The following is a 25,552-nucleotide window of genomic DNA, read 5'->3' on the forward strand; positions in this document are numbered from 1 at the left end:
TGATTTGCAATTTACTTAAATTTCATTCTTTCTAAGGATTAAAGCCTTTCTGGGACAGTAACATTCCTTGATGTGAACACAGGAGTTATTATTAAGGAGACTATTCCTACTCTGTTCTCTGCACCTCATGACTTTCAGTAGTAGTTTCCTATAAGGATTCTCAGCTCTCTAGAAAGTCTCTTTCTCAAGGGCAGCTTTACAAGTGGAGAGGATTCAATGCTCCCACTCCTTCCACCCTTCAGAATGGTTTTCCCGTTGTCACTCTGGCACACTAATGCTTCTCCACAGTCTCATTTTAACAGCCCCATTTAGAGGGCCAATCTTTCATGCCCTCCTGTTCTGGAGAGGTACTCGGTACAACTTGGCATTTTTTTTTTCATCTCCCAGTCATGCAACACTCTTATAGAAAGAGGGAGACTAAAGCGCAAATCTGTGGTATCAGGGCACAAAGAATTCAGCTTTCATAGCAACCAAAAACCACATGTGTCCAAACCTCAACTGATCTTAAGGATTACTGTGCAAGCCTGGTCTTCGCGGCACAGTCATCCTGTGGATCAAGGCACTTTTGCAAACCAGCATTTCCATGTTACAAGGCTATAGTGTTGTGCAGTATTGTGTTTAGAGATTTTTTTTTTCTGCTGCATTGTAGATTACCTATCAGAAAGCAGTAAATTTCTGTAATTTAGTGTCCAACAATTCCAACAGTTCACCTTATTTCCTTCCCACTGATGTTCCAGTTCCTGAAAATGGTCAATTTTCAAGACAGCATAAAGCACTGCTGAGCAACATTCAATCCCACTGTTAAAAAGTAAGTATATTTAAAGCCATGAGATGACTTTACCATTCAAACAGGAAGGGTATCAGAGGAGGACTTGACTAAAGTCAAACAAGCATGTCTCAGAGTTGCTCTCCTGGAACATCTTTATTTCAAGAACTGTGGTTTTTGATTCACGCTACCTGAGTAGCATGCCAGAAGATTTTGGCAGCACTGAGGTAAACAACAATGGCAGCATGAGTTAGGAAAAGATTCAATGACTACCTAAAGAACTAGTACAGCTACAGAGAACAATCTAAAAATAATCTGACAGAGTATGGCTAGTAATTGCCTGTCTTTTTGCAAGATTTTACTCTGAGGTTTTACTCCAAAAGAGAAAGGGCCAGCCACTGAAGCTATGTTGGAGCCACATGCCAGGGTATCATTCTCAACTGTTCAGGGTCACTGTCAGGCCCCTGAAGGATGAGCAACTAGGTGTTTAGTAAAAGCTGTTTTTCTTTCAAACTTGCAGTGCTCAGTACAGAGGACATCAGGATCATCATGAGCAGCATGGTGCTGGCAAAAAGCCCAAGCAAGGCTAGACAGTTCTGGGTACAAGCCAGACCTATTAAGTTACCCATTGGAACTTTAATATGATAATTTTAATTTAGTTGTTCAAGTTTATTTGTTACTAGATATATCAAAAAACTAATGCCTAATAATGACTTTTCAGTAGCCTTAACAGGTATTTCACGTAATTTTCTAGATTCCTCCAAAAGACACCTGCCTGGAGCAGAACTCATGCGATCTGTATTTCCTAACTGCAGTGATGGCGCATGTCAAGTTGCACTTATGATGAGAGTTTAATTACTTTATTTACAGACCGATTCCTAAATCATCCCCACAAGGAACTACTTACATTAGAATGGTGAGGGCCTCTGAATAGTTAAGAAGATTCACCAACCATCCTGTTTAAAACCATTAGTAAAGTGTAATTCTCCTCCATTAGGATGGAATATCACTCTAAATGATGCTGCTGAAACTCAGAAAGCCAACAGTGATTCCTCTACCAATTAAGATATTAAAACTGATAAGTACTATTTATATGAAGCAACATAACTAATTATACCTAGAAGAATAGTATTGAGAAATATCCTCCAAAGAATGCAAAATGTTCAGTTATTTTACTGTCCAATCCATCTTTGTTGATGTTTACATAGTTATAATTGCCTTTATGGAAAAACAGCATTAGAGAACTGTGTACTTTTAGCTACTTGAAATTAGGACAGCCAGCACGTGAATAGGCAAGAACTTGTGACACCGTTAACTTGTTAACTCATGAGTGAATTGCAGATCTTGATACCACAGTTAACATCTACAATACGATGAATCAACTGATATAAATTGTAGAGTTAAGATTGTTAAACAAGCAGCTGAATTTCTCTATCTTGAAAGCTGGAAATATGTTTAAGACTATAAAAGTTCATTGAATACTTCCAGTAGTCAGATACCTTCCACAAAATAAAGTTTGCTGTACATAACATCTAATACAAAATTGTGCTAGCACCTGGTTTGTACTTAAAACATTTGTCATTATATGGGTTAAAAGCATAACGGACAAACTACACTCCACTAGCGTCACCATCAGTAATTAAAAAAAGTATTTCTACTAATGTAATTTATTTAAAGATCTAATGTAGTTTGCATTTTCACTAGGAGACTGTAGCAAACTAGTTAAACAAACAAGTCTTTCAGATACGAACAGGTCTTAAGTCAGTGGTTAATGTCTGATGTGACAGAAGCAGACAAAGAAATTCTATACTTAAATTTGCATACTGGAAGATATACCAGTGGTCATAAATCCGATGCATAGCTGTAGATACTAATAACTATTCAACTCTTAAATATAAGGAGTTTTTTTTTCTCCTGTGCTTGTCAGTTTTCACAACTTAAAGAATTATTTCCTCATTATATAATTGCACAAGCTGCTTACTTGAGAGAGCACCTTGTTTTCACATGAACTAGAGCCTGAGAAATCACTTACATGTACAATCCACTCTACAGCTGATTACTTCAAACTTTTCTTCATCAAGGAAAATAATTCTGATCTGTTGCAGTTAGGTTTTGTTATCTCCTCACTCTGAAAATGATATGTTGTCAAATAATTAGTTAAGGTTAGTGAAAGACTGGTAATTCCTCTTATTTCTATTTTAGAGAGTAATTCTAGCAAAATCTAATAGGGAAGACCTTTAAAGTAAATCCTAAATAAACTATCATAAAAGCAAAATTTTTTTTAAAAAAATCCTTTATACATATCTCACTTCACTAAACTAATGCAAGTTTACACATAGGCAAGACCTCAGCGATTTAAGAACACTTGGAAATTAATTTGGCTAATCAAAATCAAGACACTAGTTTGCCACAAACAGCTTAGAAAATACAGCTTGGTAGAAAAAAAGCTGGACCAGCTAGAACAGCTAGGTATACTGGGAACAGGAGGGCATAAATGAAGACAGCTACAGAGACTTAATCGGAGAGAGGTTTGGGTTTGCTCTAAATAACCACACCACTGTTTAAGTAGTCAGTATTGAAAGCTGATGGCAATCTGCACAGATTAAAAAAAAAAAAAGGGCAGTTTATAATGTTACCTCCCCCACAGTCTCCATTTCTACACAAATAGTTGGAATTAAATATTAATAAGGTATCAAGTTTTCTGAACTCTGAATCAGATGGTCTTTAGAGAAGAGTTTCTAGTAACATTAAACTTTTTCATTAAGTTATTCAAAGGAATGCATTGAGAGATGAAGCAGTTTAAGGCACAGCATTTGTTGAGGGAAGTCAGGGTTCAGCATGACTCATCATGAGCCATAAAGCACAGCATTCACCTTCCAGACCTGACAGACTCTCAAATGGGATAATCCATACTCCTAACTGGTACAGATGGTCTGGGCCACAGATGCTCCTTCACAAGCAGGGAAGTACTGCTCAGGCCGCGGATGCTTTCTGAACCAAATACCTCCCCACACACAGAATACCAAATGAGTAGAGATGGTATGCCTGCAAAACTGCACCCCTCCTCCTCCTCTTGTGCACAGCCCTATCATAGTTCTTTCCATTATGAAGTTATATGTACAAATTAATCCCTATTTTTTCAGTTAAATCCTTTTTTTTTTTTAAATTAAACAAGTTCCAAAACATTTAGTAACAAAATTGAAAAACCTAGTCGGACTCCTATTTTTGCCCTTTACATACAGCTATTTCTTGAGCATGTTGCATCAAAAATAATGAAGATTCACAGCATTCTCATGTCTGCATAGCTTTGAAAAGAATTTTAATTTTCTGAGTTTTTGGTATCACAGAGAACTTGTGTTTGATACAAGCTACCTTATTACACAGGAAAAAAAAAATTATCATTTACAGTGTTAAAATACAGCAAATTGGGGTGTTTGCAATTTGTGAATGAAACATTTAGTATCATTAATACATGCTTACTCCTGGAGAAAAAAAAAAAAACAAACAACTGTTAGTGTAGTTTTCAAAATAATTAACATGGGATTTTGATTTTTAACTCATTTTTATAATGTACTTTTTTAAAAAGACCTTAACTACCTGTTAAGAACTTAACTACCTGTTAAGAACTACTATTTTGATGCTCATGAAAATTTAACTATTTCTAAGTTAAATTAATCATTCAGGTGTCCTCAGACACTCATCCATCCAGTTTTATGCACACAAAACCATTAGTACCAACAAAGGCTGGGTTATTAAGCCTGGCTATATAGCATCTTTCTGCACTCAAAGTAGAACTTGTACAAATTGCAGACTTTAGCACCTGACAGCACTTTACTAATCCTATTGTAGGTTCCATTTTTACTGAAAATTGATTAAAACCTCATTAAAAGCTTCACTTGTAAGATTCAGCCATATTGTCAGTAACACAGTTATTGAAGTTAAAGTGCTTAAAAAGACTTTACTCTCTAGCCAGCTGCATTAACAAAACTATATTCTCCATTATTTTAGTCTACATTTAAACATGCTAGGAATAACCTTGCCTCACTGGGAGTAAAAGGGGAAGTAGCCACTATTCAACTGCAGGTCTTAAAATAGCCTCAAATACAATTTGTCTCTAGAATCCTAGAGAAAAATTAAGTCTCAACACACTTGTATAAAGTGCAGAAATTAAAGATTCAGTCAATTTCTGTACTGTGTTTGAACAATGAGTTTAAAAACTTTCTGCGTGATCCATTTTTACTATGACCCAATACCTTCAAACAGGTTTAGACACTGAAGTCAATTGGCATTTCAGAAACAAGTAGAAGGCAACTGACGTTATTTCAGCAGTTGCCCACAAATTCAGGAAGGACTACTTTGTCAAAGGACTGTTTGACTTTTTGTCAAAGGGCTATTTCCATTTTTGAGACAAGCTATTATTTTAAGATTCTTTACTGCCTGACAAGACAGGTTAGGTTCTATCATCTCACTAACCCTGTTAACAGTGAGGATGGTGGGAAAGCATGAATACACGGTAACCTAGGCTGGAGGGACAAGACAACATCAGCTAGACTTCTAGAATACTCAGTATACAGTAAGCTACAAAAACATTTCAAGGACATCTCGTACTCTATGCTACATTCAGGTGTGTTTATCGTTAAAATGACTTAGGAAAAAAACCCCCTTATTTAACTTAAAAATACTTACTCCTTTTTGATTTGTAGACCAGCACACCTATGGCTTCTAAAGTGATCAGAACATTGACTGATCATCCTTTAGTTTAGAAGACTAAGACATTCTTCAGCCAATTGCTATCCAGAGAAATTATTTTACTTAGTGGTCCCTCATAACATGGCTCTTTGAGATTGCACACTTGCATTACAGATGGTTGTAATCCATGAACTGTAAACGTGGATCAATTAACCTGAACAGGAATGGAAATGACTTGAAATCATTTAAGCATGCATGAATAAGTTAGAGGGGAAGAAGATATGGTAATAAAATTAAGCAGGAATCATCAAGATCAAGACAAATTAAGTCATTCAAGTGTTTCCTCCACTCTTCTGTACAATATTTGACAGTGAAATCATCACCCGTTTTGCTGCCTTCATCACTTTGCCCTTGCAGGCTAAAAATGCATTCCCAGTAAGTTGTTTAAATAAAAAGCAAATCCTTTAAATGAAAATTTAGATTTATTTTGAAATTTTTAAATGTCACTTCTATCAATTTAGACACACTGTTTGACATTATCAGATCAGAGATTTTACAGTGACTCATGGATAAAGATTTGACTTTTACATTCAAATGTTAAGTACTTCAGAATAGCTTTGTCTTGTTATTTCCAAACCAGAAACACTAAAGAGCATTTTATTTGGCCTCTCAACCATCTTTGTTAATTAACAGACTTTGTATATCTGCTGTACTTGACGGGGAACACACACAACACCAAAGGAATTACTTTGTTTGAATGAAGTGAGTACCTTAACTACAGTTCCAGATTTAAGACTAGTTTATTGTAGCATCAAAAGGCAGTGCTAAGTAGAGAGATAAGACTTTTTTTTTTTTTTTTTTCAAATGTATTTCTCTCAGGTAGACTGCAGAGGTTCACCTACTTGGAAAGCCTCTTTATGAGGATGAAGTCTTGCTATCCAATGTTAACATCATACAGTCTTAAAGTTTAGCAAGTTTTGTCCAGTTGTCATAATCCTTTCAGAAACAGTATTACAGAATTCCATTGCTATCCTAACACTATCCTTGTATTAGTGGTTAACAATGAAATTCAATTAATCTATCAGACTTTAAAATTGTCTTGATTTTATTGCTTACTATGTATTTTTTTTCCCTACTCTCTAGCACTAACTTGAAACTGGATAAACAGAACATATTTGCAGGGAAAAGATTTGATCAATTTGCCCATTCTGGCAAGGAGAGTGCTCAAGCGTGCACAACATAATTAACTCCAAGAGGGACAGCATCCCACCATGCATCTTAGAAATTCAGAACCCCTCCAATTTGTGAAAGCAATGCAAGCTCCAAAGCCCTGAAAAAGAGCTTAGAAATTTTAGAGTACAACTGTTATGATATACTGACACAGGAAATCTCATAGTAAAGTACTCAAAAAGTTAAGATTCCTTTGTATAGGCCTTAGTATAAGGGGCCGCTATCGCCTTCAGTGAGCAAGTAGCACATGATAGAAGATCTGGGACTTCAGCAACAGCTTTGTGCTAGAGTCAACCATTTGTAATATTAACAAATTGGGGGGTGACGACGACGTGTGCAGAGATTTTGTTTTGTATGAGGAAAATACTTCTCAGGTCTCACATAATACATTTTCTCCCTCACCTTTATTTTCACTGTCTGATGAACATCATTAATAGTGTGCCAGGAATGCTCTATCGCCTGATTCCAGAAGTCTGCTGCATTTCAAGAATCACAGGCATATTCCCTGCTCAGGAACATATAGCAGAAAGTGTGAAAAGTCTGTTATGCTACACTTTTAGAAGCCATGTAAGAAACACGTATGTAATCTTAGTCTTCCCTGTTGGTAAAGTCTGTTAATCTAGTTAATCCACAGGTATGATGATATGTATCTCAACACCCAATGCAACAAGTGTATTCATAAGCCTCTAAAATATATAGAAAACTCAGTTCTGTCCTCTGATGCTGTTTTCAAGTTTGTTTTATTCACTCTTTTGGATGACTATAAATAAGTGTTTCCACTATGGAAAAGAAAGTTAGCACAGTACATTTTCATGACTGGGGGAATGGATTTTCTGAAGACATCTTCAAAAGGGCAAAAGCTTAGAAAAAAACAACCTGAACGTTGAATTCAGTTCCTTATAAAGTCCCTTGTAAAAATTAAAAAAAAAAAAAAAAAAAAGAAAGAAAAAAGTAAAGGAAAAACTGCAAGGCCCAGGATGATTTATTGCTTTTCTTCAGTTTTTTCCTTGGTCTCTTTCTTCTCAGATTCTTTGCTTTCTTCCTTTACAGTAAGCTCTTCTAGTTTTTCAGCAACTTTATCAGCACTATCATTTTTGTCTGTGCCTGCTAAGAGATTGATTAGGAAAAAAGTTATATACAGGCAGTAACAGTTTTCCTGTTACAGGGGAAAGTAGAGAAGTGAGTGGAGTGGGGAGACAGCTGGTATTAGAATAAGAACAAAAGAAAAAATTATCCAGTGAGCACTGGAGTGATTAATTCCATTTCTTTTCCTTTGGTAATTACCTCAGATGTCAGAATTCAAGAAATACCACTTGCATATTTTAAATCACTAAATAAGAGCCTAATCATAGTGACTGAGAAACATGCAACATTTGGTCAGATTTGCTGCTACCAATAACAGGCTCCATACAGTGTGAAGTACATGTCTCAAGTTCCCAGCTTCTTGCCTATCTTAACCAAAAAAATGAAAAGTTAAGTCCCCCAGTTTCAAACTGGGGGATGGGAAGTTCTTAAGACTAAAAAATTCCAGTGTAAATATCTTTAAGAGTGTTGACTGCAGGCCACTAGTATTCTGTACTTCAGAAACATGGAAGTGTTTATTTTCCATAGTGAGATATCTTGTCACGTAGGCAATTCAACAAGGCAGTGCCTTAATCTATTAAATAAAGAGACACCTGGGAAGAAGTGCTACAACTTCATAGACATTATAACAACTATAAAAATTAAGTATTCTACTTGCATGATTATGTATTTGTCGAATTTGGGAAGAAGAACTGGAAGAAGGAACTACCACTGTGGTTGCCGTGTTCACAGTTCATTTGTGTACTATAACCAGACATGCTTCCTTCGTAGCCTTTCCAGAAAAGCAATGTCCCAACAGCAATTGTAACAGCCTTCTAGAGGGAAGAAGGCAGTTGTCACTCCTGTGAACTATCACTCTCGCAGACGGAAAAAGCACCTGAACTGAAGGCTGCAGTTCAGTACAGAGTGAGTCTGCTAAAACCCAATGATACTCCAGGGGGCTATAACCACTGAAACACCTAGAAAAGGTGGAATGGCACTACACTTAGACTCTTAACCTTACCTTTCTTTGCTCTCTTGTCTACTTCATTCCTGCATTCTTCAAATTTTGCCTTGAATTTCTGTGCATCTGTTTCAGTAAAGACAGAATTTGTTTCATTAGTTTTACCTCCTTGCAACATTAAATACTTCCAATCTTAAGGAAAGATACCCGAGAAGTTTTATGTAAACAAAACTTGTAGGCACTTCTGAAGTAACCTAGTTTAAAATCATACAAGACGCTATGCAAAATTCTTGAATCGCATCTTTGTGCAGAAGCACTTTATTTTCTTTAGCAAGTCTACTAAAGCAGCTTATTTTCCAAAATATTTGAAATATAATGCCAGAAGCAGCTGTTTTGTAGTTATGGCAACTCTCAGCTGTCCCTAGCCTACAATAATAAGCATACGATGTCAGAGACTGCTAATATGACTGTGTGCAAAAAGGCTGAAGATTAGCTTTGAAATACTATCCTTGTCAGCTACATTATACCCTAAAAGGCCTCCACATCCTTACCATAACTTTGGGTTCTTAGCATCAGGAACAGAAGATAAAGTCTGTTTCATTAGTACAGCATTCAGATTCAATACCCAAAGGCCTGGGACTCAAGCTGTTCCTGACTACAATAGCTAAGGAAGCGTAACCTTCATTTTGTTTTGGTCTAAGCCACCACTTGATTTAACAGTCATTCCAAGCAGTTGATCGAGTTACAATAATGTTTCTACACAAGTAATACAAGCAACAAGACACAGGAGTGGATCAGGTAACGTACATTCTAACACCAGAACTACAAAGAAGGTAATTTGGTATGCCAGCTTGGTCTGACTGACCACATGAGGTCACTGTTGCCCCACAGGAATTCAGAAGCCACTATCAAACTAGTCCAAAAAGTATTTGTATTGATTCCTTTTCAAGCATCTCGAACAGGAAAGATAGTTGGAAGGGCATACTTAGGTCTGTTCATCTGTCATCTGCTTAGTCGGTACTGCAAAGGGTAAACAGGCAAAGAGAACTACTCCCTCAAGACAAAACTCAATAAGCTGAACAACCTCTACCAGAAAGACGGAAAGACTTCAAAGACGAGCAAATAGTTACCAAAAATCCTCTAATTTCCTATTTTATTAAGAAAGAAGCAAACAATAAGCAGATAGGTTTATTCGGCTAAACAATGATGTTGGAGACTTGAGGAAAAGGAAGCAAGCAAGATATACTAAGGTCTTCCCAGATGTAAGCAAATCTATCTAGTTTTAAAATATACAGCCATTTTATTAGCCATCTAGCACATAGGGAGAAATGCAGCTAACATATTAAACTTGTGTGGCAAATGGTAAAGAAGGAAATGCAGTAACACTTCCTCTTTTATTTTGCTTCCTTTTTGAAGGAAAAAACCCACTTTGATTCAATCCTACAGAGCTGGGAAAGCTACACTATCACTGAGTCCCACTGGCTGCTCCATATCTAATTACAGACCTACTTTCTGTTGTGATAGTCAGTGTGGTCACTCCAGAAAAGCCCACCAACTAGTATGATAGCTGGGCTGGACTAGCACTTTTCACAGAGTGTTCAATTTAATCACAACAAAAAAAGATCCTACACACTTCATTTAAAAAAAAAAATAATTTCAGAAGTTCTGCAAACTGTATTTATGAACCTCCACCCCATAGTATTACTGCTTTCAGTTTTATTCAAATTGGTATTACACTTGCATGAAATGGCTTAGGTTAACAAGAGTGCCTGGAGCAGAAAGCTGAAAGCGAAATTACTGGAGTCCTAATTATTACACTGTTTGTCAACACATATGGTTAAGGGATTAACTGACTTCTCTCAGTTAAAGCAGTAATTAGCTAATACTACCATGCAGTGGTAAGATATAGCATATCTACAACAGTGGTTCACACCAGCGTTTAGACACGTAGTGCAACATTAACAGCATGCAATCGACACAAGTTCAGTGCAAGTCCACTCACTCTCTGCGTTTAAAAATCGGATTGCCAGAAGTTCAGGCTTGGGGCTTTCATCTGCAAAGTCAGCGTGTGTGTTCCAGACCCATGCCCTGTCGCTCCCAGCATTAGGCTTCAGCTCCATTAAGGGTGTGACTGAAAAGCAAGCATTAAAAGATGTAGACAGCACAATAGTAAATGTTTTCCACACCAGCCTCCATCAGTCTTATTGACAACAGACAGTGATGGTTATGTAAAGCACTTGACACAGAATTACTTCTGGAGAAATAGAAGACAATGGTGCCCATATATATTTTTCCCGACGTCCTCAAATAAAATTATGCAAGACCATTACTGTATAAAAGAATACTAGATTCCCTATTGTTAAGAAACAGAGTTTGATTCAATTCTTGTTTAAAACAGATGATTATGATACTAAGAGACATGACATACACAGCACAACTCTGAACAAGTCAAATGGTTTAGGAAGAAAAGGCATAAAGACAAACAAACAGGACTCATTCTTCTTTTGCACACTAAAAATACTTCATTCTACAAAAAACTACTTTTAAAAAGCATTATTCCTACAATTAGTCATCAAATCAGTTTCGTTTCTCTCCCATCAGTTTAAAGCTCTACTACAAGGTATTCTAGAATTCTGCAGTGCTGCACAATGTGCACAGCATATTTTCAATCCATTTGTTCCTTCCCAGTAAATGGAGCCCTTTCCCGCCAAGACACTACAATTACTTCACCTGACTTATTGGAGACTTTTTACATTACACACATCCAAAGTTTAAGCAGGGTTTTTTTTCCTCCCTGACTCCTGGGTCCTTTGTTTAGTTTGGGAGAAATCTGAAGAGTCTACTCACTCTCTTGCATTTTCTAAATGTAAAGATCAAATTACATTTTGTTTCATTTAACGTTTAGCAAAAATGAACAGTCTGCTTGTGAGTCAGTACAAATTCAATGAAGAAATCTATACTGAAAACAGCTTTTCCAGGAAAAAAATCCCACAACTTTAGACATGAATACTATAGATTTATCAATTCTGTTTTGCATATGTGCAAGATTTATTTTTCAAATCAAAGCATTTATTCTTATTGGTTGGTGACTACACTGCTTTCATATTTGCCATTTCATGTACTAAACAGAAACACCTGTGTCCTCAGAACAGCCTGACTTTCTGAAGAGATCTACCCAAAGAAAACAAGCACTATTGCTTCTGACTTCAGATTTGTATTAAGCTACCTCAAACAAATGATTTCAAGTTATCTAAATTTAGTTGAACTCCACAGACTACTACATAATCTTCATATAAAAATCTGAGTATCACCAAAGCAAGTAATGAACTATTACCAAATGAGCCTACTTGTTGCTAGTTATATTGACTTTCAAGTCTGTCTTGCCCTTTCATGTTTATTTTTATTCAAAAAGGATCAAACGAATAAACCTCTCCTGCTCCATCAGCTCTCAATACACATTCTTTTTGAATGAGTTAGCTGAATGTACCATGTTCATTTCAGAGAAAGGCAGCCAGAGATCAGTTTAGAACCTCAGTATCTGTTTTCTGATGGTTAAGCAATTGCTTCTACCAATTCAGACATTTAGTTCAAAGTCGTAAATTTGATAAGCATGATTGCTTATTTCTCATTCTTTTATGAGAACAAGCCAGCATACTGTTTAGTACAGGAAATTAATGTATCAAGGCCTATATTTTCTACACACTATTAATCATTAAAAAAACCCCACACACACTGGGAGCAATCACATAATGTTTATCTATCCCAGCTAAATTTTAAAGTGTCTTTAGAATGCTATCAGAGTCTGAAGGAAAAAAAGCAACTTTAAGACTCAGCCTTGCAGTCTGTCACCAAAACCAACTACAGCTTCTTTCCATTAATAAAAATACTCATTGTTTTTGATGGTTGTAGCCTGTGTGCAGAGTAATACACAACTATATTTACAGTCTAATATAAATTTGACACCTGTTTAAAGACATACAGCAATTCTCTAGCTGCTACTAAAAAGCCACTGAGCTCTTTATCTACAACGTACAATGCTACAAGCTTATTTTTTAAAAACAAGTATAGCAATATGTAACGTACTATAATGGTTTGCACAGATTTTTAGGGTTTTATCCCTCCTCATGAGGAGGCGAATTGTTCCCTTCTCCTTGTGTTTCAGGAGTTTTACATCACCAGTTCCTCGTTCTTTCCATTCTGGAAGGTCATTCTCAGATGCAAATCGGAATAGCTTTGCTCGCCTGGAAGAAGAGAGAATTGAAGAAGTTAGCCTGCATGTAGAAACATTTATCTAAACAGCATACTTGACTGAAGAGTACAGTTGTTTTTTTAAAAGCCACACATGAGAAAGAAAAGCATTCCTTTTGTAAGGTTCCCTGTTCTACTTCAGCATACAAATTTAGAAACTGATACGATAAATTCAAATTTAATAACAAACTATTAGGAATTACGCAATAGCTAAAAATTCAACAGGTTCTGGACACGCTTTTGGGGGATGATAAACATACTTAGTGCAGGCAACCTTTTAAATTTAAGGTAGCTAATTGACATGTTTTGCTATAGCTAAAGTTCTTATATATATTAAGAATACAACTGCTACATCTACCCAGCAGTACTTATTAATTCAAGAAATTGAGCAGCTTGAGGCTAAGTAAAGACTCTTGTATAATTCCAAGTCCAGTGTTTGTTCAACTGTTAACAAAGTGCCTCACCCTCTTAAGAGTCACTCATTTCCTTTTAACTCCAAAAACCTAGTCATTGCTATTCTTAAATCAGGAATAAAGGAAGTTTAGTGCTCCACTGCAGTGCAACATACCTGCTTCAGAACATCACTGTTTAATCTTCCAAGATGCCAGTGTGCCAGAAGAGAAACAGGAGTAGTTTGGGACATTAGTCAAAACTGACCCAAGAGACAGTCTGAGCTTTGCTAGCAAGGAGTGTAAGACACTGCTATAGGAAAGGAAGCACCTGCTCACACTACAGGGTAGATATAAAAATGTACTTTTCTATAAAAGAGCAAGGGATAGGGACTTGTAATAAGCCAGGTCCTTCAGCAGAAGGTGTCAGATGTTGGAGCAAGCTACTCTAACAGATGCTCTGATGCAGATGAACTACTTTGTTCCAAAGCAAGTCCTTCCTTCCAAGTCCAGCTGGCATTCAGTAGCTGATTCCCCTAAGTTTAGCTATCAGAGCAACCAGCATTTAAAAGAAAGATTCCTTTCCTCCTTCACCCTTTTGTAGACATCAAAATGAACCCACAGAGCACTGTAACTTATGCTATTATTTCTCCACCTCCTTTTAAAATAAAAACATTTCTTCTTTCCATCTGATTCTGCACATCGCATGTGCAGAGATGCCTAACAGTCAGAGATCTCACTCTGCTACCTGTCAGAAACTGACCATTGCTTGAATTTTTACCAAAATCTGTATAAGGAGAACTAAAATCTCTCTTCCAGATGAACAATACCCTTCTATGATTAAGTAAAATCAGTATTTTTAAATGTCTTTAAAGCAAACACATCATAGATCAAATTCAAAACGCTTTTTAAGCTTTTACCGTGCATTTTAAGCTATCCTGATTTGACAATAAGCCAAATCTAAGGATAAAACTACGTTTAGGACAACAGAAAGGTACTGCCACAAATACAACAATAGTGTACTGCATCTATTGTTTTTATTGTTTCAGTACATCATACATCACCCTTTACAACTGGGGATGCATGGCAGCAACATTATGTACATCTCATTTCTTCCCCCCAAGATATTTGTTTTATACTGCGATCACACAATTTCAAACCTATAATTACTATCCAAGTTAATATTTTCTTTTAGGCTAAACAATACTAAAGCCAGTTTTGTAGTATCAGCTCTGTTCTGTCATTCCAGACTTTGGAGTTTTTTTGAGGCGTTACTATGAATCACGCCTCCACTCAATCTCTGCCAAATAACAACCAACTTAGAATACAGAAATATTCTACTTACATCTTAAAGAGTTCTTCCTCATCCTCTTCCAGAGTTTTTATTTCTTGCTCAGGAAGGGAAACTATGGGCTCAAACTGAGGATCATGGTTAGAATCATCTGCATTTTCAGTAGAAGTATCATGCTCCTCATGTGTTTCCTGGAGAGGAAAAAAAAAAAAAAAAAAAAAAAAAAAAGAAAAAAAAACTTGCTAGGTACTTAAAATCTGAAGTATACATATCTATATGAAAACATCTGTCTAATGAAAACATGTACGACTATTTAGCAATTAGATCTTAGTAACCGAAATACCCTGTAACAATAAAGAAAAATTATAGCTGAAAACAAAACGGTGGTTTTGCAGTGCTAGATATTTTAGTCCTACCACTAGTAATTGTGAAGGAGCTTGGCCCTGGAGCAATAGCTCTTGGGTATGGAGAAATAATGCCTTCAACTATTTTTCCTATATAATGTGTTCTATGCCACTAAAGCACTACTATTTCTTAGTGGCTAATGACCTATCATTAATGGGAAAAAAAGAAAAGAAACACAACACCAAAGCAACCCCAGCTTAAGGGACACACTACATCCAGAAGTTCATTATTTTACTCTTGTGTATTAGAATCATCCACAAGCAAAGGTATTTTTGAAGCACAGTTGCAACACTCATGAAATTACTTAAGTTTTCTGATTTAAGACTCTTTGGGGAACTTCAGGTTACTGGTAAATGGCCAAAATACTACTACTAGTTTAGTTGTTTAGGAATCTGCCATAGCACTCATTAAGCTTAAGAATTGTTTTCAGTATGTGAGTAGTAAGTAAACGATAAACATCTCTAATACTTCATACATATGCACTGCTAAGAAGCATTCAGTAGAGAAGCCTAGAAGGGAGATTCACCTGTAAGTTTAATGAGGCCACAAACAGCTCTCTCGGGTCAAGGAAACTGATTTGGGGGTTTTTTTTTGTTGTTGTTTGAATAATAGAGAAAGGAAAAACAGTCTACAAAGATACTTAATCTCATTTTTACTTTGCAAATGAAAGAGGCCACTCTTACAGGCTCTATTTAGAAGATCCTTTACAGAGCAGGCACCACACAAATGCATAAAGCAAGTGAAATGAAGCAGCCTACTTTTAGTAAATAGTAAAAAAACAATTAAAAGTCGAAGGGGAATTCAGTAAGAAATGTTGCAAAATAAATTATGGTTATGTCAGCAACATCACATCACTTGTCATTAGTTTTATGTCCCCAGCATTCCGATGTGTAAGGAAAAAAAAGTGAGAAAGAGATTAAGTCACATCTGTTTTCCAGAAACAGAAAAAAGAAACATTGGCCAAACTTTTATACATTGTCTCCTCCAGTAGCACGCAGCACATCCGCCTCGTAACCCCTCACCCGCTCCGCGCCCCACCAATGAGTGACAGAAGCCGTGAGAAACGCGTAACGCGCGGCAGCCACGTGCGAGAGGAAGCAGCTCCCGCTATCACGACAGCACCCCGCCCCGCCGCGACATCAGGCACGTGGGGCTACTCCCCGCCGGGCCGCGGCGCGACGGGCTCGGTCAGCCGGCCTGGGGGAGGGGCGGCCGGCAGGAGGAGGAGAAGGGCGCGGAGCGGGGAGAGGGATCGCTCCAGAGCGCCCACGAGAGGCTCAGGCTTCCCTGCGGCCGGGAGGGGCCGCCGCAGGCCGGGCGGGGGGGGGGGGGGGGGGGGGGGGGGGCGTGCGGACCGCCTCGGCCTCCCGCGCTCCGCTCCGCCCCGGGGACACGCGCGCCCCAGGCGCCTGAAACGGCCGGGCAGCCCCAGCCGCGCCGAGCCAGGCGGGGCCGAGGCGGCGCTGCCGTCCCCTTGCCCTCCGACAAGGCCCAGCGCTCGTCCTTCCCGGGCGCGGGCCTCGCTTGACCTCAGGTCGCTGGCCCACCTCAGCCCTTCGGCTCCCGCGGCAGCCCCGCGCTCCCCCCCGCCCCACGGGCCCTCAGGCCCTCTCCCCCCCGCCGGGCCCCACCTGTGTCCGTTACTCTCCCCCCGCCCCGGCCCGCGCTGCTTCCTCTCCTCCTCCCACCCGCTTCTCCCCTCGGCCTTCCCGCCTCAGCACCCGGCTCCTCGGCCCGCTCCCCTCACCTTAGTGTCCGCCATGGGGCCGGGCTCGCTCCGCTCCGCTCGCCGTTGCCGCCCGCCTGCCCGCCGAGCTTCCTGCCGCGCGCCCCCGCCCCTCCCGCCTTTACCTCATTCCCGCAGCCCGCGCCGCTGCCGCCGCAAGGCCCGATGGGAAACACCCACTTTCCCTCCGCTCCCGCCCCACCCCCGGCGCGCCGCGGCCGGCGGGGGCCCAGCGCGGAGAGAGCGCTCGCCGCCCCCGGCCGCGCCAGCACCGGCATCACCATCAGCACCGGCCTGTGGCGCCGATTCCCACCCCGTCCCGGGAGCCGCCTGTCCCCCGCGACGCTGTTTCGGTTGTCCCGTTGCCGAGGCGCTTCCCGTCAGCCCTCGCGGCATGGCGGCGGCCAGCGCGCGGTACGACCCAAGATGGCGCTTGCTTGCGTGACGGACGGCGGCAAGATTTTTAGTCGCTGTTCTTTTTAAGCGGCTCAGCTGACCCCACACGCGAGGAACGGTAGCGGTGAGGGGCACACTTTGTTTTTTTTTTTTTAAAAAAAAAACAAACCCAAAGTTGATCCCCCCCAATTCTATTTGCAACGGTGACGGCCCAGCCCCACCCCCAGGAGCCCGGCCCGAGGCCTGCACCCACCACGCGGGCCGGGGTTGACCTGGTGTCCGGGCGGAGGAGGGGGCTGGCGGGAGCATGGCGGAGGGAAGCGATCGGTGTGACCCCGGCTACGTCGCGGCTCCGGTGGCGGAGGCTGAAGATGGGGCTGAAACGGAGAGCAAGGCCGGTGGCGGTGGGGGTGACCCTGCGGAGAGCCCCGCCGCCGGCCCCGACGTGTACAGATACATTAAGGGAGACTTGTTTACCTCCGAGATCTATAAAGTAGAAATACAAAACCTTCCCAAATACATCGGGTTTAACGATGTGAAAAAGTTCCTTGCCAAATACGGACTCAATCCTCATAAGATAAAACTTTTTGGGAAGCAGACATTTGCGTTCGTGACATTTAAAAGCGAGGAGGAGAGGGACAAGGCCATGAAAGTCCTCCACGGGGTTTTGTGGAAGAGCCGGCACCTGAGCGTTCGGCTTGCCAAGCCAAAAGCTGACCCGATTGCAAAAAAAAGGAAGAAAGAAGAGGAGTCGGAGCAGGGAGAGGTGAAGCGGCTGGCTCCCTCCAAAGATAGCGGAGAGGAGCCTCTGAGCAAGCAAATAGCGGATGTTGTGACCCCGCTGTGGAATGTGCCCTATGAAGAGCAGCTGGCCAGAAAGAAGCAGGAATGTGAACAAGTGCTGCAGAAGCTGACAAAGTAATTCCTGTTGGTAAAGCTACTGTAATGTTTACAAGACTTGACCTTATGTTGGAATATAGCTAAATTTGCACAAATTGCTATCTCTAAAATAAAGTATGTTAGAAGTAGGTCAAAAACCAGATCCTCAGACAAACTAAATAAAAGATAATCTGCAATGTTAGGACTTAAAAACTGTTCCAGCTGTCAAAACTTGCTATTGCTATTGCTGTTCTTGGTCAGCCTTGAAATATTGCTAAATGAAGGGGCATCATTTTAAGGTCTGTTGTTCCATAGGCCTAAGCAGAAGGCTGTTTATGCCCTTGAAGTTAAAAAAAAATTGGTACTGTCAAATGGTGAAAGAGATAATCAATCTGTAGAGATGGTAAATGACTATTAGAATTTTCTCTTTCAAAATCCCCTCAAATTTTTATACTTGGTCTTTGTAGATCAGAATATTACTTCTATCTCTTGCCTCACTTGTGTGGATAAAATTGGCATTCTTTTTGTGCATGGGTACATTGATAAATGTAGTAAATACCTTTGTAACTACATTAAGCTCTTTTTTTTCAGGTTACAAAGCTGGAGGGGGTTTGCCTGTGAAAAAATTCTGGAAATAATCTGATACATTTTAATGCCCTGTACAAAAAGAAAAAAAAATGTCCTGAGTAACTGTTAACCTCAGTTTTTCTAAATGTGTACTTTACAATTTTTGTTTCTGATTTGGGCAGGGAAATAGGAAATAACAACAGAGCTTTATTACCTTGGTTGTTCCTGCAGAAACAGAAGTATAATAAATTGTGTTGCCCAGTAGAGGGAGTGAAAGCGTCACCGTTACAGGTAATGTAAGCCTAGGTAAAGTATGGAATGGGGTTAATGAGCTTAGGGTTAAATTAATAATTTGGTTTTAAGAGACAGTGGACAAACTGAGTACTTGACTTCGTCTTGTAATGATTGATGGGTTTTAGACATTGTTGCCTTTCATGTAAATTCTATGTGGAAATATTTACAGGAAGCACAAGAGCAGTTACAGTTAACTGGATATTCTAACTTTAAGGTGAATATGCTGTCTCTACAAGCTTGTGTTGTAGGCTAATACAAACATTCTTCAACAGAGGCAATATTTTGCTCTTTAAATAACAAGACTTTATAATACTTTTTCATTATTACTGTTCTCATACATCAAAACCCATTAATATCTTCCCTATGAACTAAATGTCCTATGGCCCTTTGCAAATACATTTAACCGTACCAGGGTTGTTTGAGGAGAAACTTGGCATGTACAAATAAGTGCTGTGTAAATATCTTACATAACGTTTTTTTTTTTCAATCTAGACTGAATATCGCAACAAGTGTGAGTTCTTGATTGGGATTGGTGTAAATCAAGAAGACAAAACCGTGGGTTGTCGTCTCAGCAAATACAAGGGTGGTACCTGTGCTGTAGTGGAGCCGTTTGATACTGTTCACATTCCTGCTATTGCTAAAAAAGTAGTAAAAGCTTTTCAAGACTACATAAGGTGAGCAGAAGTAAAATGAGTTATGTCTTACTCAGAAATATTTATAAAATTAAATATTATTAAAAGCTTAGTGTTTGTTCTGAGCTTTAAGACCTAAGATATACCAGTCTCCATTTTTAGCAGTTCTTTGATGTTTACATCCTGTGCTTAGATCACTGGGTGTTTTTCCCTTGCTCTTGCTCAGCTGTTCTGAAATGGAGGGACAGATACCAACGGAACACAGCTTCATTGCAAGCAATGATGTATAAGTCTACAATAAGAAGTGTCTGGTTTTTGAGAGCTTCTTCACTAACTAAAGAAATACTGAGAAAAAGGCTCTTTTTCCAAGAGGGATTTGAATAACAGAGGTCAGTTCCCTCCTTGGATGAAGAAAAGAATCATCCTACAACAAGGAATAAAACAAAAATTGTAAATTTAAGCAACAATACTTTTTAGAAAAAGGAGTGATTTCTTTAAAAAGCAATTAAATCCTCAAAAATGGAAACACGGAGATGGAAAGTTTTATCTTGGTATGAAGCACAGAAGTCAGTGAAGGCATTATAAAAAGTTGTGTCGTTCTCTGAATGCGGTGAGAAGCTGCCTATATCCTGTCTGTAATTTTGGGTGGGTTAAAATGGGTAAGAGGATTGTGAGAAGTAGGGACAGATTATTTTGCATAGGACATAGGATCTATCCACCCATCTCTTTTTTTTTTTTTTCTTAATTAAGATGTGGAAATCATTCTTTTCTTGACAAATCAATGTAGCCTCTGTTTGTGCGTAGCATTTTTCATCACTTTGCATGATGATCATCTTTTGTTTCAATGAGCTATTGAATCTTGTGCAAAAAAAGTAGTTCTCTGTTAAGTAACTGAGCTTCTGAAAATTGCAGGTCAACTCCTTACTCAGTTTACAGCCCAGAAACTTATGAAGGTCACTGGAAACAGCTCACAGTCCGTACCAGCAGGAATGGCCACATTATGGCAATTGTTTATTTTAATCCTCAGGTATTTAAGTTGATATATAATGTGCAGCCCAGACACAGCTTTAAAATTACATAAATGTGATTTTATGAATAGTGCATGCAAAAGAGAAATAATCACTTGCTGTAGTTTGCCTTGCATTACAAATCTTCTTTTAGACTAATCTAATACATGGGAATGAACAAGTCATTAATATGCTTGTAGAAGGCATACATTAAATCATAGCTCTAAGTCACTGAGATGATTATTCTCCCTTCTTTGAAATGAAACCTTTAGAAATTAAGTAAAGAAGAGTTAGCTGACCTGAAAATCTCTCTGGCAAAACACTTCACAGAAGGGATGGGAAAGGACAGTGGCGTTACTTCTCTGTACTTTGTGGAGGAAGGACAAAGGTAAGGGTTTGGGGCGTTTTGGTGGTGGTGGTTGGATTTTTGGTGTTCATGACAGAAGAGTAGGTAGCACTTCCACACCGTTATTTTGTCTGTTTCATAAAAGTAGCAGCAGCATTACTGATTTGTCAAACGGTTATTTACCTTTCCCACAAGAGACTCCTAAAACTTCCTTTTCTCCTGTGGTGGTCACTGGACAAGGGCAGGTCGCGTTTCAGTGGCTGAACCCACTACCCGTTGCTGGCTGTGAAGCTGTAGAAGTGTTTGCTGCAGTAGATGGATTGTTTATTATTATCAACAAGTAGCCAAGTAACTTCTGCCTCCTTACTTCCCTATTGTATGTGATTTTTTTTAATCTCTCCATCCTCTTCCACAGAGCACAAGGCCCACACACTGTCTCTTCACCTAGAGACAATGTAGGTCCTGCCTACGTCAATGGAACAGTTGCACACCGTAAGAAAAATATGGCCAAGATGATAGTCTCTAAAAGGACAGGATAAATGTTGGCCCGCTATAAATCACTGCTTAGTGTGTAGTACTACAGTTTTTAAGATGACTGCCGCTTTGGTACAAGCTGTAACAAATATCTTTGTCTTCTCTCTTTTTTTTCCTCTTTATTTTATCTCCTTGTGCCTTGTCCCCCTGTCAGGAAATCTCCCAATCTAGAAGGCTTGCCTTTGGAGCATGTGGCTGGTGACAAGTATATATATGAAGAACTTCTCGGCCTGAAATTTAGAATTTCTCCTCATGCGTTTTTTCAGGTAAGGATGCTAGGAAGTCGCTACTTTAACTGGATTTGAATTAATGTCCGTAAGCTTGGCTAATGCTGTGTAACAAGATATTATACACCTAGAGATGTAATCTTTTCTGTATTTGGTGTGATTAAATACCTTTGAGTATTATGTTTGGCTGCAAAAAATAGTGAATGAGTCTAAACTTCATGGGGCCACGTTGAAGACTTTTTTTTTCACTAGTTCAGTATTATTTGCCTGCTGTTGAATGGCAGCCTTTGTGTATTCAGAACATGCGATATGTAGTTCAGGAATCTTTGTAGTACTAATTTTTGTTTGTTTTTCCAAAACTTATTTCTTCTCTGCCAACATTTCAAGGCCACAACAGGTTGTCTATATTGTTGAAACTGGAAGTACTGAAACAGGAAGGAAGTACATTATCACTTGGCATCGTAAATACTTTGAAGCTAAACTGTATTTTCTGTTATTTGCCGTAGAATATAGGCTACTTTTTTTTTTTCCATACAGTATGCTTTGCTTGCTCTTGAAGACAGAGAATATGCTTGCTCTAGAGGCTCTCGTTTAGAAAGCTTATTATATGCTACTTCCTTAACCATAACGTGCAATTACAGCCTGTACTTTAAAACAGTATTACAAACAAGGTGAAAATAAAGCTTGCTGTGTTGTTATGGTTATGTTCTCCTGGTTTTGAATCTTTACTGCTTCCTATTTAAAGAGAAGAGTCTGGACTTCATTTTATTGCTTAGCATTTTGCTTAATTGTTTTTTTGTCTCCTCTAGCTTCTAGGCTTACTTTTTAGGGACTGTAGAATAGGTCATGTTTTATTAGAACATAGGGAACAAAACATAACTTCTCAGGGAGAACTGAGTGAGACTGGAACAATGGAATGGTGATCTCTTAATAGGGCTGGTCTCGGTCAGTTATATGCCATTTTAACTTTGATGTGAAGTGGACTTGTTTGTTAGAAACAAGAAAAAGAAAACCTGCTTTCCTGACTCATTAAGCCACATTTGTTATTTATGAAGAGAGAGACCTACCTGACCCATAATTTCACAGGTAAACACACAGGCTGCAGAAGTTTTGTATACTGCCATCGGGGAGTGGGCGCAGCTGAGCCAAGAGAGCACTGTACTTGACATTTGCTGCGGTACAGGAACAATTGGGATTTCTTTAGCAAAGGTGAGTAACTTCTCTTGCTAGATATAATCTACTTTTAACAGATGCAGATCTATTGTTGTGCTTACAATGAAAGAACATACTTAATGTACTTGAAATGAAACACATTATATCTTTTTTAAAAACTAATTTCTGATTAAACTGCCTGCAGCTGTTTTACCAAGTCATTATGAAAGCTCACCCTTGTTGAGCAGCCTAAATTATTTTGGAACTAGTTCAGTCAAAAGAGGCAGTAGTTCTGTAGCATAGTCAAAATTTACTAGAATCTATCCACTTAACTAATGAATAACTAACGCTTCTTATATAATATTTAGAGCAGAGCTTGCTAGAGCATGTAAGGAAGCATAACAGCAGTCTGTCACGTACAGGTTGGGATAAATGGTGTTCATCCCACAGTTTCAGTCTAGAAGTCCCTATTTATTTGCACAGGTCCCTTCTCAGCCTTTTTTCTGGCTGCAAGGCGATAATTCTCTGACCAGGTACTAGTCAGTGTTCATGTACAGTAGTTAATAGCTTGTGCTATGAAAGTGTTTACATTTACATTTACATACCACAGACAGATTTTTTCCCTTTGATTCTGTAGAACGTAAAGAAAGTGATTGGAATTGAACTTTGCCAAGAAGCTGTGCAGGATGCCAGAGTGAATGCCCAGATTAATGGTGAGTTAAGCTAAAATGCAAAGATTTTTTTCGTTAAGTAGGGTTCTTGTATAGCTCGTTTCTCTTTATGTAAGTAGCTTGGAATTACATGTTGTTGATAGTAATCTTGTCCATTTTAAATATTTAATCTTTCCTGAAAACAAACACCATGTTAATCTACGAGACCAATTTTCCTGTTAAAGAACAGCTAGCTTTTTTTTTTTCCCTCCAAAAATAAAACGTTTCAGTGCAAAAGTGAGCTGAAGCCACAGTTGCCCTCCTAAATAAAACATTATTTTGGTGGGGTTTTGCTTTAGTCCAGATAATGGAAGATGCTTAAGTTACTATTGCTTAAATGACCTGAAGTACCAGTGATTGTTTAATTACACTGATTTCAGGGCAGACTAAACAACTTGTAGTGTCTAAGGCAAATTCTCTCATAACATCTTTTCCTTTTTTTATAGAACTGAATAATATTGAATTTCATTGTGGGAAGGCTGAAGATATCGTTCCTTCCCTAATTAATGGATTAGCTCCTCAGAACCTGATTACTATTGTAGATCCGCCACGAGCAGGGCTGCGTAAGTTTACCTTAAGTTTTAAGTCTCTCCTCCTAATTGCTGTTTGGTGGGGCTTCAGGTATAGCTTGAAGCAACCGGGTAGTGCAGCAGTTTTGTTCGTGCTGGAGCATAACCTGGAATTTTTCTGCAAGCCTGTTGATGCACACAGAACTAGTGAACAGCTGTCTTTGTTTTGATAATCTAGATTCCAAGGTAATTCTTGCTCTTAGAAGAGCTGAACATCTGAAGAAGCTTATCTATGTATCCTGCAATCCCAGAGCTGCAATGAATAACTTTGTCGAGTGAGTATTTCTTCCATTAAGTTGACTAAGAAATTAGGTAAGAAAAAAAATATCTTGGGGAGGGGAGACTGTCATCGGATTTGAATTTTCAAGCCGTATTCGTTGAGGTCTGCCTTTCACCACAAACAGTTAACAGCTGCTACGCAGCAAGCTTGGAACTGCACTGCCCAATATGCAAATAATAATGGAAATATTAGGGGTGGTGAATAACCTGGTCATGGAATTGTGGCTTGGGGAAGAATAACCTTTCTCAGAAGAGCAGCAATAACAAACGGCATACTAAAATGTTAATACAGTTCTTCCTCCCCTTTCTTTCCCTTTCCCATGAAGTCTCTGCCGGGCCCCTTCCAACAGAGTCAAAGGAGCCTCCTTCCGTCCCGTTAAAGCAATGGCCGTGGATCTCTTCCCTCAGACCAGGCACTGTGAGTTACTGATATTCTTTGAAAGGGTTGACTATGCAAACGGGAGCTCTGCTGAGGCAGCGCCTGGTGCTGCTCAGGTCACCACAGCAGGATGTGACTCAGAGCGCGTGGACGGCACCAGCCTATCCAACATTGATGGAACCCAGGCAACTTCTGCACGCGTAGATTCTGCATTTGAAGAGAGGGAATCAACTTAACTCCCCAGAGACGCTTTCTAGAAACTACTTTTGCTTGTCAATGGCTGCAGTAACATTGTTTCTGTAACATCCCAGTAATAAATCTCTGTACAACAGAGTAGTTGCAAGGCTTCCAGGTTATTTCATCATACGAATGTGAGTTAAATTTCATTATGTACTATTAGGCCAAACCCTGCTTTTCTCCTTCTGCCCTCAGGGGGAAATTTAGGTGAGTGAAGTAATACATATGGTGGTCTTACTCTCCAAACAATTGAAAGGCAGCTTTACACAGAGTGTTATACAACTATTTGAAACCTGGGCTGGTTTTTAATGCCACACCATTCCTCCCACTGGGAGTATAAATAATATACCACATTTGTAACTGTTAGTGAGTAGCTGCTGTTTATCAACAGTTAAGCCACTGAGCAGTAAGGAGGGCGCTGCAGACTGACTGAACACGGTATCTAATTCCCCAAGCAGGGGCCTAGAACTGTCAGTACTAACTTTTTTTTCCAGCTCTAATAACCTGTCAAAACAGTGCAGTGTCTTTTGAAAAGCTAGTAAAGATTTAGCAATCTTAAACGTTCACTTGCTGA

General features: G+C 39.3%; 2 protein-coding genes and 1 non-coding gene across 4 annotated transcripts; 1 reads left to right on the forward strand and 2 right to left on the reverse strand.

The window, feature by feature from the left end:
• Positions 1-7,406: 7,406 nt before the first annotated feature.
• Positions 7,407-16,921, reverse strand: RANBP1 (RAN binding protein 1). The gene is made up of 6 exons (XM_086761708.1): positions 16,792-16,921; positions 14,694-14,830; positions 12,795-12,952; positions 10,714-10,842; positions 8,772-8,837; positions 7,407-7,792 (listed from the first exon to the last, which is right to left on the reverse strand). Exons 1-6 carry the CDS (start codon positions 16,804-16,806, stop codon positions 7,668-7,670), a joined length of 630 nt encoding a protein of 209 aa, XP_086617834.1. The 5' UTR covers positions 16,807-16,921; the 3' UTR covers positions 7,407-7,667.
• Positions 8,552-8,684, reverse strand: LOC147598586 (small nucleolar RNA SNORA77). The gene has a single exon (XR_015260507.1). It is a non-coding gene; the product is annotated as a small nucleolar RNA SNORA77 (small nucleolar RNA).
• A 79-nt stretch (positions 16,922-17,000) lies between the features above and the next one.
• TRMT2A (tRNA methyltransferase 2A) lies at positions 17,001-25,074 on the forward strand. 2 transcript variants are annotated; one of them, XM_086761707.1, is made up of 12 exons: positions 17,001-18,084; positions 18,795-18,903; positions 19,399-19,580; positions 20,451-20,565; positions 20,818-20,933; positions 21,580-21,691; positions 22,739-22,861; positions 23,442-23,517; positions 23,961-24,077; positions 24,262-24,358; positions 24,689-24,780; positions 24,858-25,074. In XM_086761707.1, exons 1-12 carry the CDS (start codon positions 17,474-17,476, stop codon positions 24,875-24,877), a joined length of 1,770 nt encoding a protein of 589 aa, XP_086617833.1. In that variant the 5' UTR covers positions 17,001-17,473; the 3' UTR covers positions 24,878-25,074. The 2 variants fall into 2 exon arrangements, with proteins under 2 accessions (XP_086617833.1, XP_010119540.2); XM_010121238.2 differs by having other exon boundaries at positions 17,005-18,084; positions 24,689-25,074.
• The last annotated feature ends 478 nt before the right edge of the window (positions 25,075-25,552 follow it).

Source organism: Chlamydotis macqueenii, chromosome 17 (genome assembly GCF_036417535.1).
Source record: "Chlamydotis macqueenii isolate bChlMac1 chromosome 17, bChlMac1.mat, whole genome shotgun sequence".
NCBI classification, from domain to species: domain Eukaryota; kingdom Metazoa; phylum Chordata; class Aves; order Otidiformes; family Otididae; genus Chlamydotis; species Chlamydotis macqueenii.